Raw genomic sequence first — 12482 nt, 5'->3', positions numbered from 1 at the left:
AAGAAATGTGAAGAGATAGGGTTCTTCTAGATGAGGATTACAACATGAGTTAGTTTGTGAGCTTAATCTCAAACTGAACACCATCACTTGATCATTTGGAAGAGATCCTCCCCATGACAATCTTGGGCTGAAACTACGCATAGACATGAGATTGAAAAAGCAGTTAAAGAGCGTAATAATAAGAAGGCCTGATGCAGATGGAATCTATTCCATGTTAAGGCCACAGGGAATGGAGGGGTAAGTGTTTCATAAGAATATGGGAGATAGAAGTATGGTCTAAAGACTGGTAGAAGGTAAAATTCATACCCCTCCACAAGAACAGATATGAAAGGATGCAAGAACTATAGGCTTATAATTTAATTTCTCATGCAAGCAAGATTCTACTGAAGATTATTCTAAATAGGATTGAGGACAAAGTTAAGGATGAAATTCCAGAGGAACAGGCAAGTTTCAGGAAAGGCAAGGGTAACAGAGATGAGATCCTTTGCCTTGGGAATATCACTGAATAGTATAGATCATTTAAACTTCCTTTGATAATGTACTTCATAGACTTCTCAAAAGCTTTTAACTGTTTCAACATGTGAAATTGTGGGAGGTAATGAAAGTAACCTGTTTTCTTCAAAACATTAGCTGATTAGTAGCTGACAGTGAACAGGTAACCACAGTAAGAACAAGTGCTGGATTAAGTCACTGCTACAAATGGGCAAGCATGCCTACTTTCTCTTCACTTGTTCAGTGTCTATGATGTTTTATGTATTTTTTCAGAACATCTCTGCTGACTTACTCGATGGAAACTTCTGTATGCTTTCTTCTTTTCCAGAACTTCTTGAGTCCACCATGAAGTTTGGATTTTTCTATAAGTCCCTGGCTAAATCAATGTTTTTTCCAGAACTTGCCACTGACACCCTAAGGTCTTTGGTTCTTGTTGTCAAACTCATTTTTTTCTCCAATAGTATTTGTATATCTGATAGTTGCTCAACTATGATTCTTTTTAAAACTTTTTTACATATTTTTTTATATGATATTCACTTTCCTCCTGCTCAAAACCAAATTGTGATTGGTTCCTATTTTAAATCCTCTATGTACTTTAGCATCCTGAACAGCATGAGATATTATTATCAACAATAACAGTCAATGAGATTTTTGTTTCTTCTTGTGTCTTCCTGCCATGTGAATCTGTGTGCATCTTTATGTTGAAAGATGATATTGAAGATTAGTCTGTGTCTCAAACAGAAATCTAGCAGATACAAATTTTCCCAGAATATTGTTATATATCTGGTATATATTTACTGCTCTGTTTAAATCTCCACCAAAGATTAGCTGTCTTCTCTAATGACTTCAAAAATTCCTCCATTTCTTCCTAGAGAACCTATGTGGGATCATAGACACGAATAAGATTCAATGTCCAATTTCCCATTTTGAAATTTGTCCACTTATACTTGAATGAGTAAATTGCCTGTCAATCAAGAAGTTTATCTTTGTGTTTGGTGTTTAATGCTATCATTAATTCCTTCCTTTTATTGATCCCTGTTGCCCATGACATTCGATATTTATTATTTACCAGGATCTCACCTGTTTCAGACTTTTTTTTTGTGTCTCAGGATATGTCCTCATGATACTTCTCTAGTTCTGCCAGTCCAATGCTTTCCACTAACACTCCTTAAACTGATGGTGACTATCTTCAATTCTGCAAACTGACTTGGAGTTTCTTCTAGTAACTGACTTTTCATTGTTTGCCCTTGTTCTTCTCTGACCTAAACCAGGTGATGTCCTAGATCTCATCATGCTGTACAGTCATTTTGTTCTGTTTTATGCTAATTAAGCATATCATTTGGTCAGCTAAGTCCCAAATTACTACCCAATCCTCATTCATTCGGTATCCAGGTGGACAAATATTAACACGGGTGCATGCATGCATGAGGTAACTAAAAAGGTAACTTATAAGCATTTTGAACAACTTTTCTCTTGCCACTTTATCGTATGCCTTTTCAAGACCAACAAGACTTAAATACAGATCCTTGTTATATTCCCATGATTTCTCTATCTCTAGTTTGAATCACATTTTTGGAATTACTTTTAATTTAGGACTGATTACCCAACAGATATTCAAATCTGCCAATTTATAATAAAACTGATTTTATTGTAATTAGATTCCTGGTAAAATCCTAAATAATTATCATTACAAGTACTATGTTTTCTGGCCAATAGAAGTTAAGATGTGTAGCATTTCTAAATATATTATTAAATGTGATTTTGCTTCATGGCAGCAATCTGCTAAAACATTTGTTTTGGAAAGGCATTAAGAAAAGTCTGCTCACCATGGAGATGAAAATATACTCCAAATTCCTGTAAACTGATGTGTGCTTTAGTGGATACTAAAACTTACACCTGGACATGAAAGAAACATACTTCATAAATAATTACCAAAACAGCTGACCACATTCTTTTCAAAGAGATACAAATTAGCCATTTCTTTTTATACTAGGGAACAACTATTTGATCTCTAAAACAAACAATATTACTATGATTCTTGCTATAGCATACTCCTGTGGACCACAAAATTTTTTTTTTATCATAGGCAGTTTGCTATAGTCAATTTCCCCAAAGTAGTAGCATATTTATAGGGCTTGGGTTGAAACTTTCAGTAGTTCATTTAGTGAGTGTGAACAAATGGTATTCCACCATTAATAGTGAAACAGTTACCAATAGAGTTAAAGCAAAGCAGTGCAGATCATAATGCATAAAAATTGTTTTTCCATGGAGGGAGGAATGAAACTTATAGCTCATTCATGAAGCATTTTAGTTTTTAAAATAGTTCTTAGAAGCTCTATGCAATAAAAAAAGAACAGCTGTTATTAATAAAACTAAATATTTGATACGAGTATTAGGAAATGACATTTAATGCTTTTTAATGATCACTAAGTGATATTTATGAACAAACAGAAATATGTGCATAATTTCAGCTTTCAAAATCTCATGTTTTAAGGATTCTAAAGCAATGACAATATATGTGAATAACTTTTGCTTTTTAAATGGGTTTTTCTACTATGACTACAGTGCAAATGACATCTTGAAAATGGTGCAGCAAGATACCAAGCAATGACATGGCGATGCTTCTCTCTGTGGTGGACATGTGCACACATGCCTGCCTTTCTTCTGCTATGATCACGATGCAATAAATAAAGTTAATTTGGAAATCCAAAAACAGGACTAAGGCTCACTGCCTTGTAGTAACTTCGATGATGCTAGGTTTGCACATTATAGGTTCGATTCTGATGATCGACTACAGGAAAAAAAAAAAAAAAAAAAAAAAAAAAAAAATCCAGGCATCTTTTCCAGATAATTTCAGAGCTTGTTGGTTTCTAGTAGACAAGGCTTTATCCTCTCAAAAGGAAGGTTTTTAGGCTTACAAATCAGCATAATGAACCAGCACCCAAATAAATACCACTTAAAACTAGTAACACTAATTTTAAATGGTATTTATTATCTCTTATTTACAATACCATGGAATGTATGCAACTTCCGTAACAATAAGAGGCAGAGATTGGTTGGTTAATGCATTTTAGAGAGAGGGAAAAAAAAAGGCACTGGAAGATTTACAACAGCATAATACCCACAACAGTGAAATATCATATAATTAATATGTATAAAAAAAGTAACAAATTTTTTTTAGAAAAAAAATTCAGTACATGTGTGCGTGCATGCATGCGCACACACAGCTTATATTCAAATGACATTTTACTTATTAAGCAATTTCCTACTGAATGGAACTGATGGCAGAGCCTTCTCAGTAAACAGTTACCAAAAGTGTTGATTACAAAAGTATGTCAACAAGCATTTGGTAACATTTTGCATTTATTGTGTAACTGCATATAAATGGTTTGTAATAAATTATCGGTATTCATCCAGAAGGGGCTAATTTGTTTGCAATATCAAGGCAATGACACCAGTTGAATGTATTTTATAAAAGTCAAAAATAGAATGCCATAACATAAAACTTACTCTCTTTAGCAATAAACTTTTATCTTCTAAGATCTTACAGTTTTCAGTTTTCACAGAAAGCTTTCTTGCACTGTCATTCTTATTACTTGATTGGAGGGTATCATTTATAAGCCTTATAATTTTTCTGCTACTTTCTTGAGATGATTTACTGACATCAATAGATTTCTGTGTCGTTCCATCAGTGCCATTAGAGGGACGAGAACTTAACCTAATTATTTTTCTTTCCAGATTGATTGCTGGTGGCTTTGGCAAAAAATCATTTACTGGTAATATGGGCAAATTAACTATTCGAGAGATTTTGTGCGGAGGTTCTGAAGATAGTCTGATTGTGAGGTAAAAAACAAAAACATCATAGAAATGAGAAAATAAATTAAGATCTGATACTTGCTAATAAGATAAAGTGAAAAATTATCATGGAAATTTCAATTTTAAATAATAAATTCTTGGAGTAGACCTATAAGGAATTTTATTGTTACCAATGTGAAATGAATAATTAAATCTATCATCTAACTACTCATTCTACTAGTTTGTACTATGCTTCACAAATGTTTTATCAAAAACAGTATACCTTCAAAAAACAACATCTAAGTCCATAAAAAGTGATTATCTGTATAACATAATTAGAGACATGCTGCTCTAAGTTTTAAAAACTGCAAAATATTGATGCAATTTAAACCTTCTAATGTAAAAAATAAAAAGATTCCATGTATGTTGCCCAAAACTATTATTTTCTCATGTGACAAAAGGTGATAAAATCCAACCTTTTTCAGGAAGATATGTAAGCAACTGGCAGATATTAATTACATAAACATACAAAACATGCTGTTACTATATATAATAATCTATGTGTGAGTGAAAAGTGCATTATGTACATGGTTTGCTTGCTGCTTTTGCAATGAAAGCATTGCAAAAACAAGCTCTGTTTATGTAGACCTGCAACTTCTTATAGAGTTAACCAATACAATGCATAAAGAGAATTAGGAAGAACTTGAAAACTGTAAAGATTAGTAGGAATTCATAATACTATAAAGTAGAAATACAGAAAGAAATTAATTAAGGAGGGTTATTTATTGATTATCAAGAAACTCTCCCAGTGAAACAAATGAGATATAAAGAAAAATTGTTGTAAATTAATCCAATCATAGGTGAAAACACTGTTGCATGTTTGGCATTTCCAAGATGAATAGTAAAAAAAACTGAACGGTTTCAACTACTCAGGTTATCTATTTGAATACATCTTGTGGAAAACAAAAAAAAACATATTTTTATTAAATAATTTGATTTTCTGAATGCAGAATAAATTAAACCCAAATTGAAATTTCCTAATTTCTTTTACATGCATGACCTCTTATAAAAAAACATTAAAAGCTAAACAAAAGGCATTATGAATTCGAGAAAAAAAAAAATGACATTACTGTTCTCAGGTTGGACAAATATGATATAATACATCTAACCCTTGTATAACGTGGATGTTAGGTTCCATAGAAATGCAGTGTTATAAACCGTGTTATGCGAGACTCGGATCACAGAGAAGTAGCGTTATGTTCTGAAATCGTTTTTTTTTTTTTTTTTTTTTTTTTTTTTTTTTTAAATTATATAAACAACAATGACATATCCAACAAAAATATATTTTTTATTTAATTCAGGTAATTCATGTAAGTTGAGAAAACATATAAAATATGAAGCAAATACATAGTATAAACTTATAAAAATTACAAATTGTACGTAAACTTCATTACACATAATGCATAAATGTTTTAGACAAAATAAAATAAAGGGCATATTTCATCATCAATGTCTTCAGACTAACATTTCATAGATGTTCTTTATTAACAAGTGGCAGGACGTCACCATCACTCGAAATCTCTTGGACATCATTTATATAATTCTTATTGCATACTTCGGCTGGTGTAGTTACCAAAGAAGTCAGTAATAACACCTTGCTTATTATTGACTAAGGGATTTTACATTATCTGTAAAATAACTTCCTAATTTTCTTGCCAAGTTCAATCCTACTAATTTCTTTAAACTGAATTCTTTAACAGAATCATCATAATTACATCTTTGACAGAACTTTCCCCGCCATTTGGTTCGACGTCATCTATTAATTGTCCAATTTTTCCTCATTTAAATCTGTTTCCCCATCAATTAATTCACTAATTTCATTTTCAACCATACCACAAAAGCGCTCTAAGTGGCCATTATTATAAAAATAAATTTTTACATAAAAAAAGCATTACATATTGTATGTAACTCACCAGAAAATAAAATGCTCAGCTTGAGATTAACACACTTAGAAGTGTGTTAATCTCACTTAGTCAGAGGACAATAAACACTTTATATGGTAAACAATTGACGTACATGCATGCAAAAGGTTATTTCTCTTAATATAAATTTGTTAATTATAACTATGTACATGCGTGATACAAGTACACGCAAATTTAACGAAGATAAAATTTGATTTTTAAGTCGCACAGTGAAAAATGTATGAAAAGATAAAGAGTTACTACAATTTGTAGACCACGTTGTATAAGTACTGCATTATACGAGGATTACCTGTATTACAAAACAGATTATGAACAAAAGATCTACCATATTACTGAAATCAAAATAACTACATAAATATACAACAGGGGTCCAACATGGAAAACACACTTTAAGATAAAGAAACTCATAAATAATATCCAAATCGTATTATTATTATTTTTTAATAAGAGATCATTGTTTAGTATTACCATTCTAGATAGAAAGAAAAGTGCAATACTTGGATCAGGCTCAGACTGGGATGAGAGACATCATAATAGCCATTTAAAGATCCAAATGGCAATCCAAAGGGGTGCTTAAGGGTCAAAGCTGTATAACTGAGAGGAGACCTCCACATAGCCTTTAAAGGAATGCGGAGAACCGACCAGGGCTTCTGACCTAATGTCCAATCCTCACCTTCTCGTGGTGCACCCTGTTGGGTATCTACTTGGATACTGAACGGACGAGGATGGGCTGGCAATTTGGGATTTAGCCGACCAAATTGTATTCTTATTGGTTAAACCAAAATATTGAATGATGGTACAACATGACAAAATTTCATGCCGGCTGGGACGTCGCCCGGTTAAACAAGGCCCCCGTTGTTTTCGCCAGGGAACCAGGGCAAACAGCGAAAAGTCAGCTACTGGAACAAATCTGAAAATAAACCCAAACTCAACATCACCAGAGTTAAAGATCGGTACTATCAACGTAAGAAGCCTGAATGGCAAAGAAATGGAGCTAGCTGAGGTATTAGATAAGTACCAGATCGACATAATAGTGGTGACTGAAACAAAAAAGACCAAAACTGGTGAGATCTTTCTGAGCAATAAATACAAAATGTTATATTCAGGCAATGACAATCAAGGAAAAGAAGGAGTAGCCATAGTATTCAACACAAAATACGAGGCCAATCTTCTTGAATGGCAGTCAGTCTCAAGTAGAGTAATGTGGGCATATATGAGAATGGGGAACTGGACAATGAGACTTATTTGTGCCTATGGTCCCACAGAAGGTTCTACTAAGATAGAAGTGGAGGAATTTTTTGATGCTTTAGAAAAAGCAACTGACACAATGAAAAATGAAAAGTTGGTCCTTGTTGGGGATCTAAATAGCAGAGTAGGAAATGATTGTGAGACATACAAAAATATTTTGGGAAAATTTGGAGAAAAGAGCAAAGCTAATAATAATGGCAAATATCTGTTGGATTTCTGCTCAGGACATGGACTGGTTATTACTAACACCATGTTCCAACATAAAAATGTGCACAAATTCACATGGAGAGAAGAGGCTAGGAATAAGAAAAGTCTCATTGACTATGTTATTGTTGATAGTGATGTTTTCTCCCTGGTGCAGGACACCAGAGTGTACAGATGATTTGAAATTGGAAGTGATCACTATTTAGTCTTGAGCAGGATAAAATTGAATTTCATATTGAAAAGAATAACATGTAAGAAAGTTTTAAAGCAAATAAAAGTTAAGCAGCTCTCAGATGTGAGCTGTAGACTAAAATACACAAAGATTATTGAAGAAAAAATGAAAGAGTTTGAGAACATGAATCAAACCTTGGAGATTCAGTGGCAAACTCTGAAGAAAACATTGATTGATTCTGCCAGAGAGGCATGTGGTGAGGTTGTCTGTGAGGATAAAAAAATCAGAACTCCCTGGTGGACACAGGAAGTTAAAGAGGCAGTGAAGGAAAAGAAGAAAGCATACCAAAAGTTCCTGTCAAATAAGTCAGCTTGTGCTCTTAGAGAATATAGAGACAAATGCAAGAATGCTAAGCACTGTGTAAAACTAGCTAAACAAAAGTCATGGGAGGACTTTGGCAAGAATATAGAAAATAAATATCAAGAAGGTGGCAAAATATTCTGGAGGTTGTTGAAGAAGCTTAAGAATGGAGGAAAGAGTGCTATAAAAGGAATTAGAGATGATAAAGGTGACATGAAAATGGGAGAAAAAGATATCCTTGAAGTATGGAGTAATTACTTTGAAAAACTGCTAAATGAAACAAGCAGTGATGACAGCACAGTGGTAAAAAACACTGACCAGGCATGCAGTCAGTAATACATATCCATACTTGAAGTAGAAAAAGCCATCAAAAGCTTAAAATGTGGAAAGGCAGCAGGAGTAGATGATATTATTACTATTATTACGGGCAACTCCAGGGAGTCATTGGACTCATCGAGGGAGGCCCCAAATCATATTCATCACAACTATTTGACATTCATACAGTATCTATCATACCTCGCCTTAAACTCATTCACTGTCACAGCATCCACCACAGACTCAGGGAGCGCATTCCACTCATTCACTACTCTAAAAGTAAAGAACCCAGCTCTAACACCTTTACTAACCACACTTTTGCCCAGTTTCCATGGATGTCCCCTAGTCCTCCCACAACCAGCCCTGTTCTCAAAAATATCTTCTGAATTAATTTTATAGAAACCCTTCAGTAATTTGAATGTCTCAATCATATCTCCCCTCCTCCGCCTATCAACCAATTTTTGCAACCCACAAATCCTCAACCTGTTCTCATACGGTTCATTCCACAGACCTGCTATCATCTTGGTCACTCGCCTCTGGATCCTCTCCACCTCCTCCCCATCAAGAAGAAACCTAGGTGACCAAATCTGAACACAGTAGTCTAGATGGGGTCTTATCAAGGCTCGATACAGAGGAACAATAACCTGCTTGTCTCTGCTTGTCATCGTATTCTTCAGCAACCAAGTGATTTGATGAGCTGTTTTGGTCACTTTTGCAATGTGTCCCCTAAATTTCAATTCCTTATCTACCAACACTCCTAAATCTCGTGCCTCATCAATTTCCTGGAGCACGGTTCCACCAATGCAGTAAACTGCCGCCAATCTTTTCACCCCAAAATGCATAACCTTACATTTTGCCACATTAAACTGACATCCATTCTCCTTAGCCCAGACCTCCAATCTATCCAAATCATCCTGCAAAATTTTGACGTCATCTGCATTCACTATTGCCCTACCCAACTTCGCATCATCCGCAAACAAATGAACTGTTCCTCTCAGATCATTTCCTATATCATTTATGAACAAATTAAACAGCAGTGGTCCAAGAACAGATCCTTGTGGCACACCACTAGTCACAGGCCATCTTGTGGACTCTACTCCCGAGTAAACCACTCTCTGATATCTCTCTGTCAACCACCCTCCTATCCATCTCACCAACCCTATGTCCATTCCCATATGCTGCAATTTACTGATTAGAATTCCATGTGGAATCCTGTCAAAGGCCTTGGCAAGGTCCAGTAGAATCACCGTAAACCCATTACCCTTATCCAGTTCAGCCGTCACTGTGTTATAATACGTGAGCAAGTTACTGAGGCATGACCTACCCTTCACAAAACCATGCTGTCCCCGATACAGTATCCCATTTTCTTCTATCCAATCTTGTATTTTCCTCTTGACTATTTTCTCTAAGACCTTGACAATGATTCCTGATATGCTAATCGGTCGGTAATTTACTACAGCAGTCTTGGAACCACCTTTATGCAGTGGAACTATTTTCCCCTCTTTCCACCCGCTCGGGACTAACCCAGACCCGAGACTCGAATTAAACAAAATGGTCAAGGTACTGACAATTCTTTAGCTGCTTCTCGTACGACACGAGCTGGTATACCATCCAATCCCACAGATGTATTGACATTGAGGTTATGCAATAGACTACTCACCTCCACTTCATTAACCACAATTCCCGTATAATCTACTGGTTTATTCGTTTCTGCAATGTCACCACTTGGATGATATACTTTTGCAAAGTGCTCACTCAGTAACTCAACTATCTCAACTGATTCAGTTACCTCCCTACCATTGGCAATCTTTAAAATCAATCTGCCATGTACATTTTTCCTTTTACTTGCTACATATCTAAAAAACTGTTTAGGATTCTCTTTAGCCTGCATGGCCAATGTTCTTTCGTAATCCTTTTTTGCTTTTCTTACCACACTCGTCACCCTTCTGGCCTGTCCTTTATACCGTTCATGTGCCTGCCGGTCACCCTTCTCCTTAAATTCCCTCCATAGTTGTTTCTTTTTTTGCAACTCAAGCTTAATGGTGTTATTCATACATTTAACCCCTACTTGATTTATTATTTGGACTCTAGGTATACAGTCAGCCATTGCTTCATGCAAGCACTTCTTAACTACCTCCCATGCACTATCAACTTCTAGTCCTTGCAGTTGTACATGCCATGGCACTGAACCAATCAAACTCCTAAGCTTGTCATACTTTCCAGCCCGATAATTCCACATGTACCCTGTCTTAATTGAAAATTCTACACCTTTAGATACCTCCCAAGTTAAGACCCTATGATCACTCTCACCGATTGGTGGCAATGTGGTCATATTTGTTACAGCCAAATCCTCAGATGTAATTACTAGGTCAAGCACTCTCTGACCCCTAGTATTTTCCATTACATGCTGTCGCAGATAGTTATCCCTTAATAACCGCATAAAATCCAGTTCCTTCCTCCCGTGTGTCCTCTCCTCACTCCAATCAATGCGACCATAGTTGAAATCTCCCATAATAATCACCCTCCTTCCACCCATTTCTTCTATTTGCTTGTGCATACTGTCACCACCATCTTTTCCATCACCTGGTCTATAGCAGCACCCAATTGTATATTTAGTTCTGCTAGCCACAATCTCACACCAAATGGCCTCAAATGTGCTCTTTTCTCTATCCTGCAATTCAACTTCTATTCTCCTTGGCTGGAGCTCATCAGCTATCATCAACAATACTCCTCCCCCCATTTTATTCTCTCTGTCATTCCTGAACACACTATACCCATCACATTCAATCCCACTAGTTATATCATCTACATTCAGCCATGTTTCACTAATACCTATAACCTGTGGTCTGGAAGTGCCAACCATGGCCAAAAACTCTTCCTTCTTGTTCCTAATACTCCTAGTATTAGTGTACATGAATTTAAGACCCCCATTAGCCCCAACCCTACCTTGATGCCTTATATTAACTATCCCACTCAGATTTGTTGTCCTTATTTGCTCTGGCATATTATATTCATTCTTACATTCAACTGCCTCCATAAGGACTGTATCTCTACTCCCCCCCCCCTAACAAATCTAGTTTCCCTGAATTTGCACATCCACTACATTCAGCAACACTTTCTCAAGTCTTCTTACACCGTAACCATTCAAATGCAAGCCATCCATCTTATATAGATCCTTTCGCCCATCAAACTCACTCCACACATCCACAAATTCCACACCACTCGTCATACATAACCCACGCATAAAGTCATTTGCAATTATAGCCCTCCTTTTAAACATTTAACTGTCATACCGTGGCAAAAGACTAATCATTCTATCTCTCTCACTCTTTTCTTTTGCTACCTCAAACAATTCATTCAGGTCTTCTATCATTTCCATTTTATCTCCTTTCAAATCATTCGTACCTGCCACAACAATCATTTCTTTCACCCTTTCCTTTTGCTCTCTAATAGACTCAGTTACGTCCTTTATGGTCGCACCAGGTTGGTACGATTTTGTCAAATCCTCTACTAACACACCTCGTACTAACGAGTCTCCATACAGCACTCTATCCTTCATTTTGTTCATGTTCACATTCATACGTCTATTTTTCCTGTCATACCTTTTATTATTGGTTGGTTCATTCAGTCTACTTTTGTTCATGCACTCTAGCTGCTGTTTTGCTCTTTCTATCGCACTATTCAACAACGCGATCTCACTCAATGCATCTATCTCATCTTTTTTGTTCTCTGAGAAACCATTTATACTATCATTCACACTTTCTACATTCACACTCTCACAATTTTCATGTACAACCTTGCCGTTTCTTGTCATATCCCTGTTTCCTTCATTCTGAAGGTTGACAAAAATATCACACTCACGATCCAAAATACACTTCAATTCCGCATTCTCCCTACATTTTCTACACACATTC

At 35.7% G+C, this 12482-nt stretch overlaps 1 protein-coding gene across 1 annotated transcript in view; it reads right to left on the bottom strand.

The window, feature by feature from the left end:
- LOC150094259 (tRNA splicing ligase complex subunit 2-like) overlaps positions 1 to 12482 on the bottom strand; it is a 115495-nt gene that overhangs the window by 47052 nt on the left and 55961 nt on the right. Inside the window, exon 3 of the mRNA XM_090411897.1 lies at positions 4003 to 4324. Coding sequence (XP_090268023.1) covers positions 4003 to 4324 — 322 coding nt within the window. The remainder of the gene's footprint in view (positions 1 to 4002; positions 4325 to 12482) is intronic.

Source organism: Typopeltis vanoorti, chromosome 22, assembly GCF_054136105.1.
Source record: "Typopeltis vanoorti isolate ZY-2024b chromosome 22, IOZ_Tvanoo_1.0, whole genome shotgun sequence".
In the NCBI taxonomy this organism is placed as follows: domain Eukaryota; kingdom Metazoa; phylum Arthropoda; class Arachnida; order Uropygi; family Thelyphonidae; genus Typopeltis; species Typopeltis vanoorti.
This window is presented reverse-complemented; position numbering and strand designations above follow the sequence as displayed.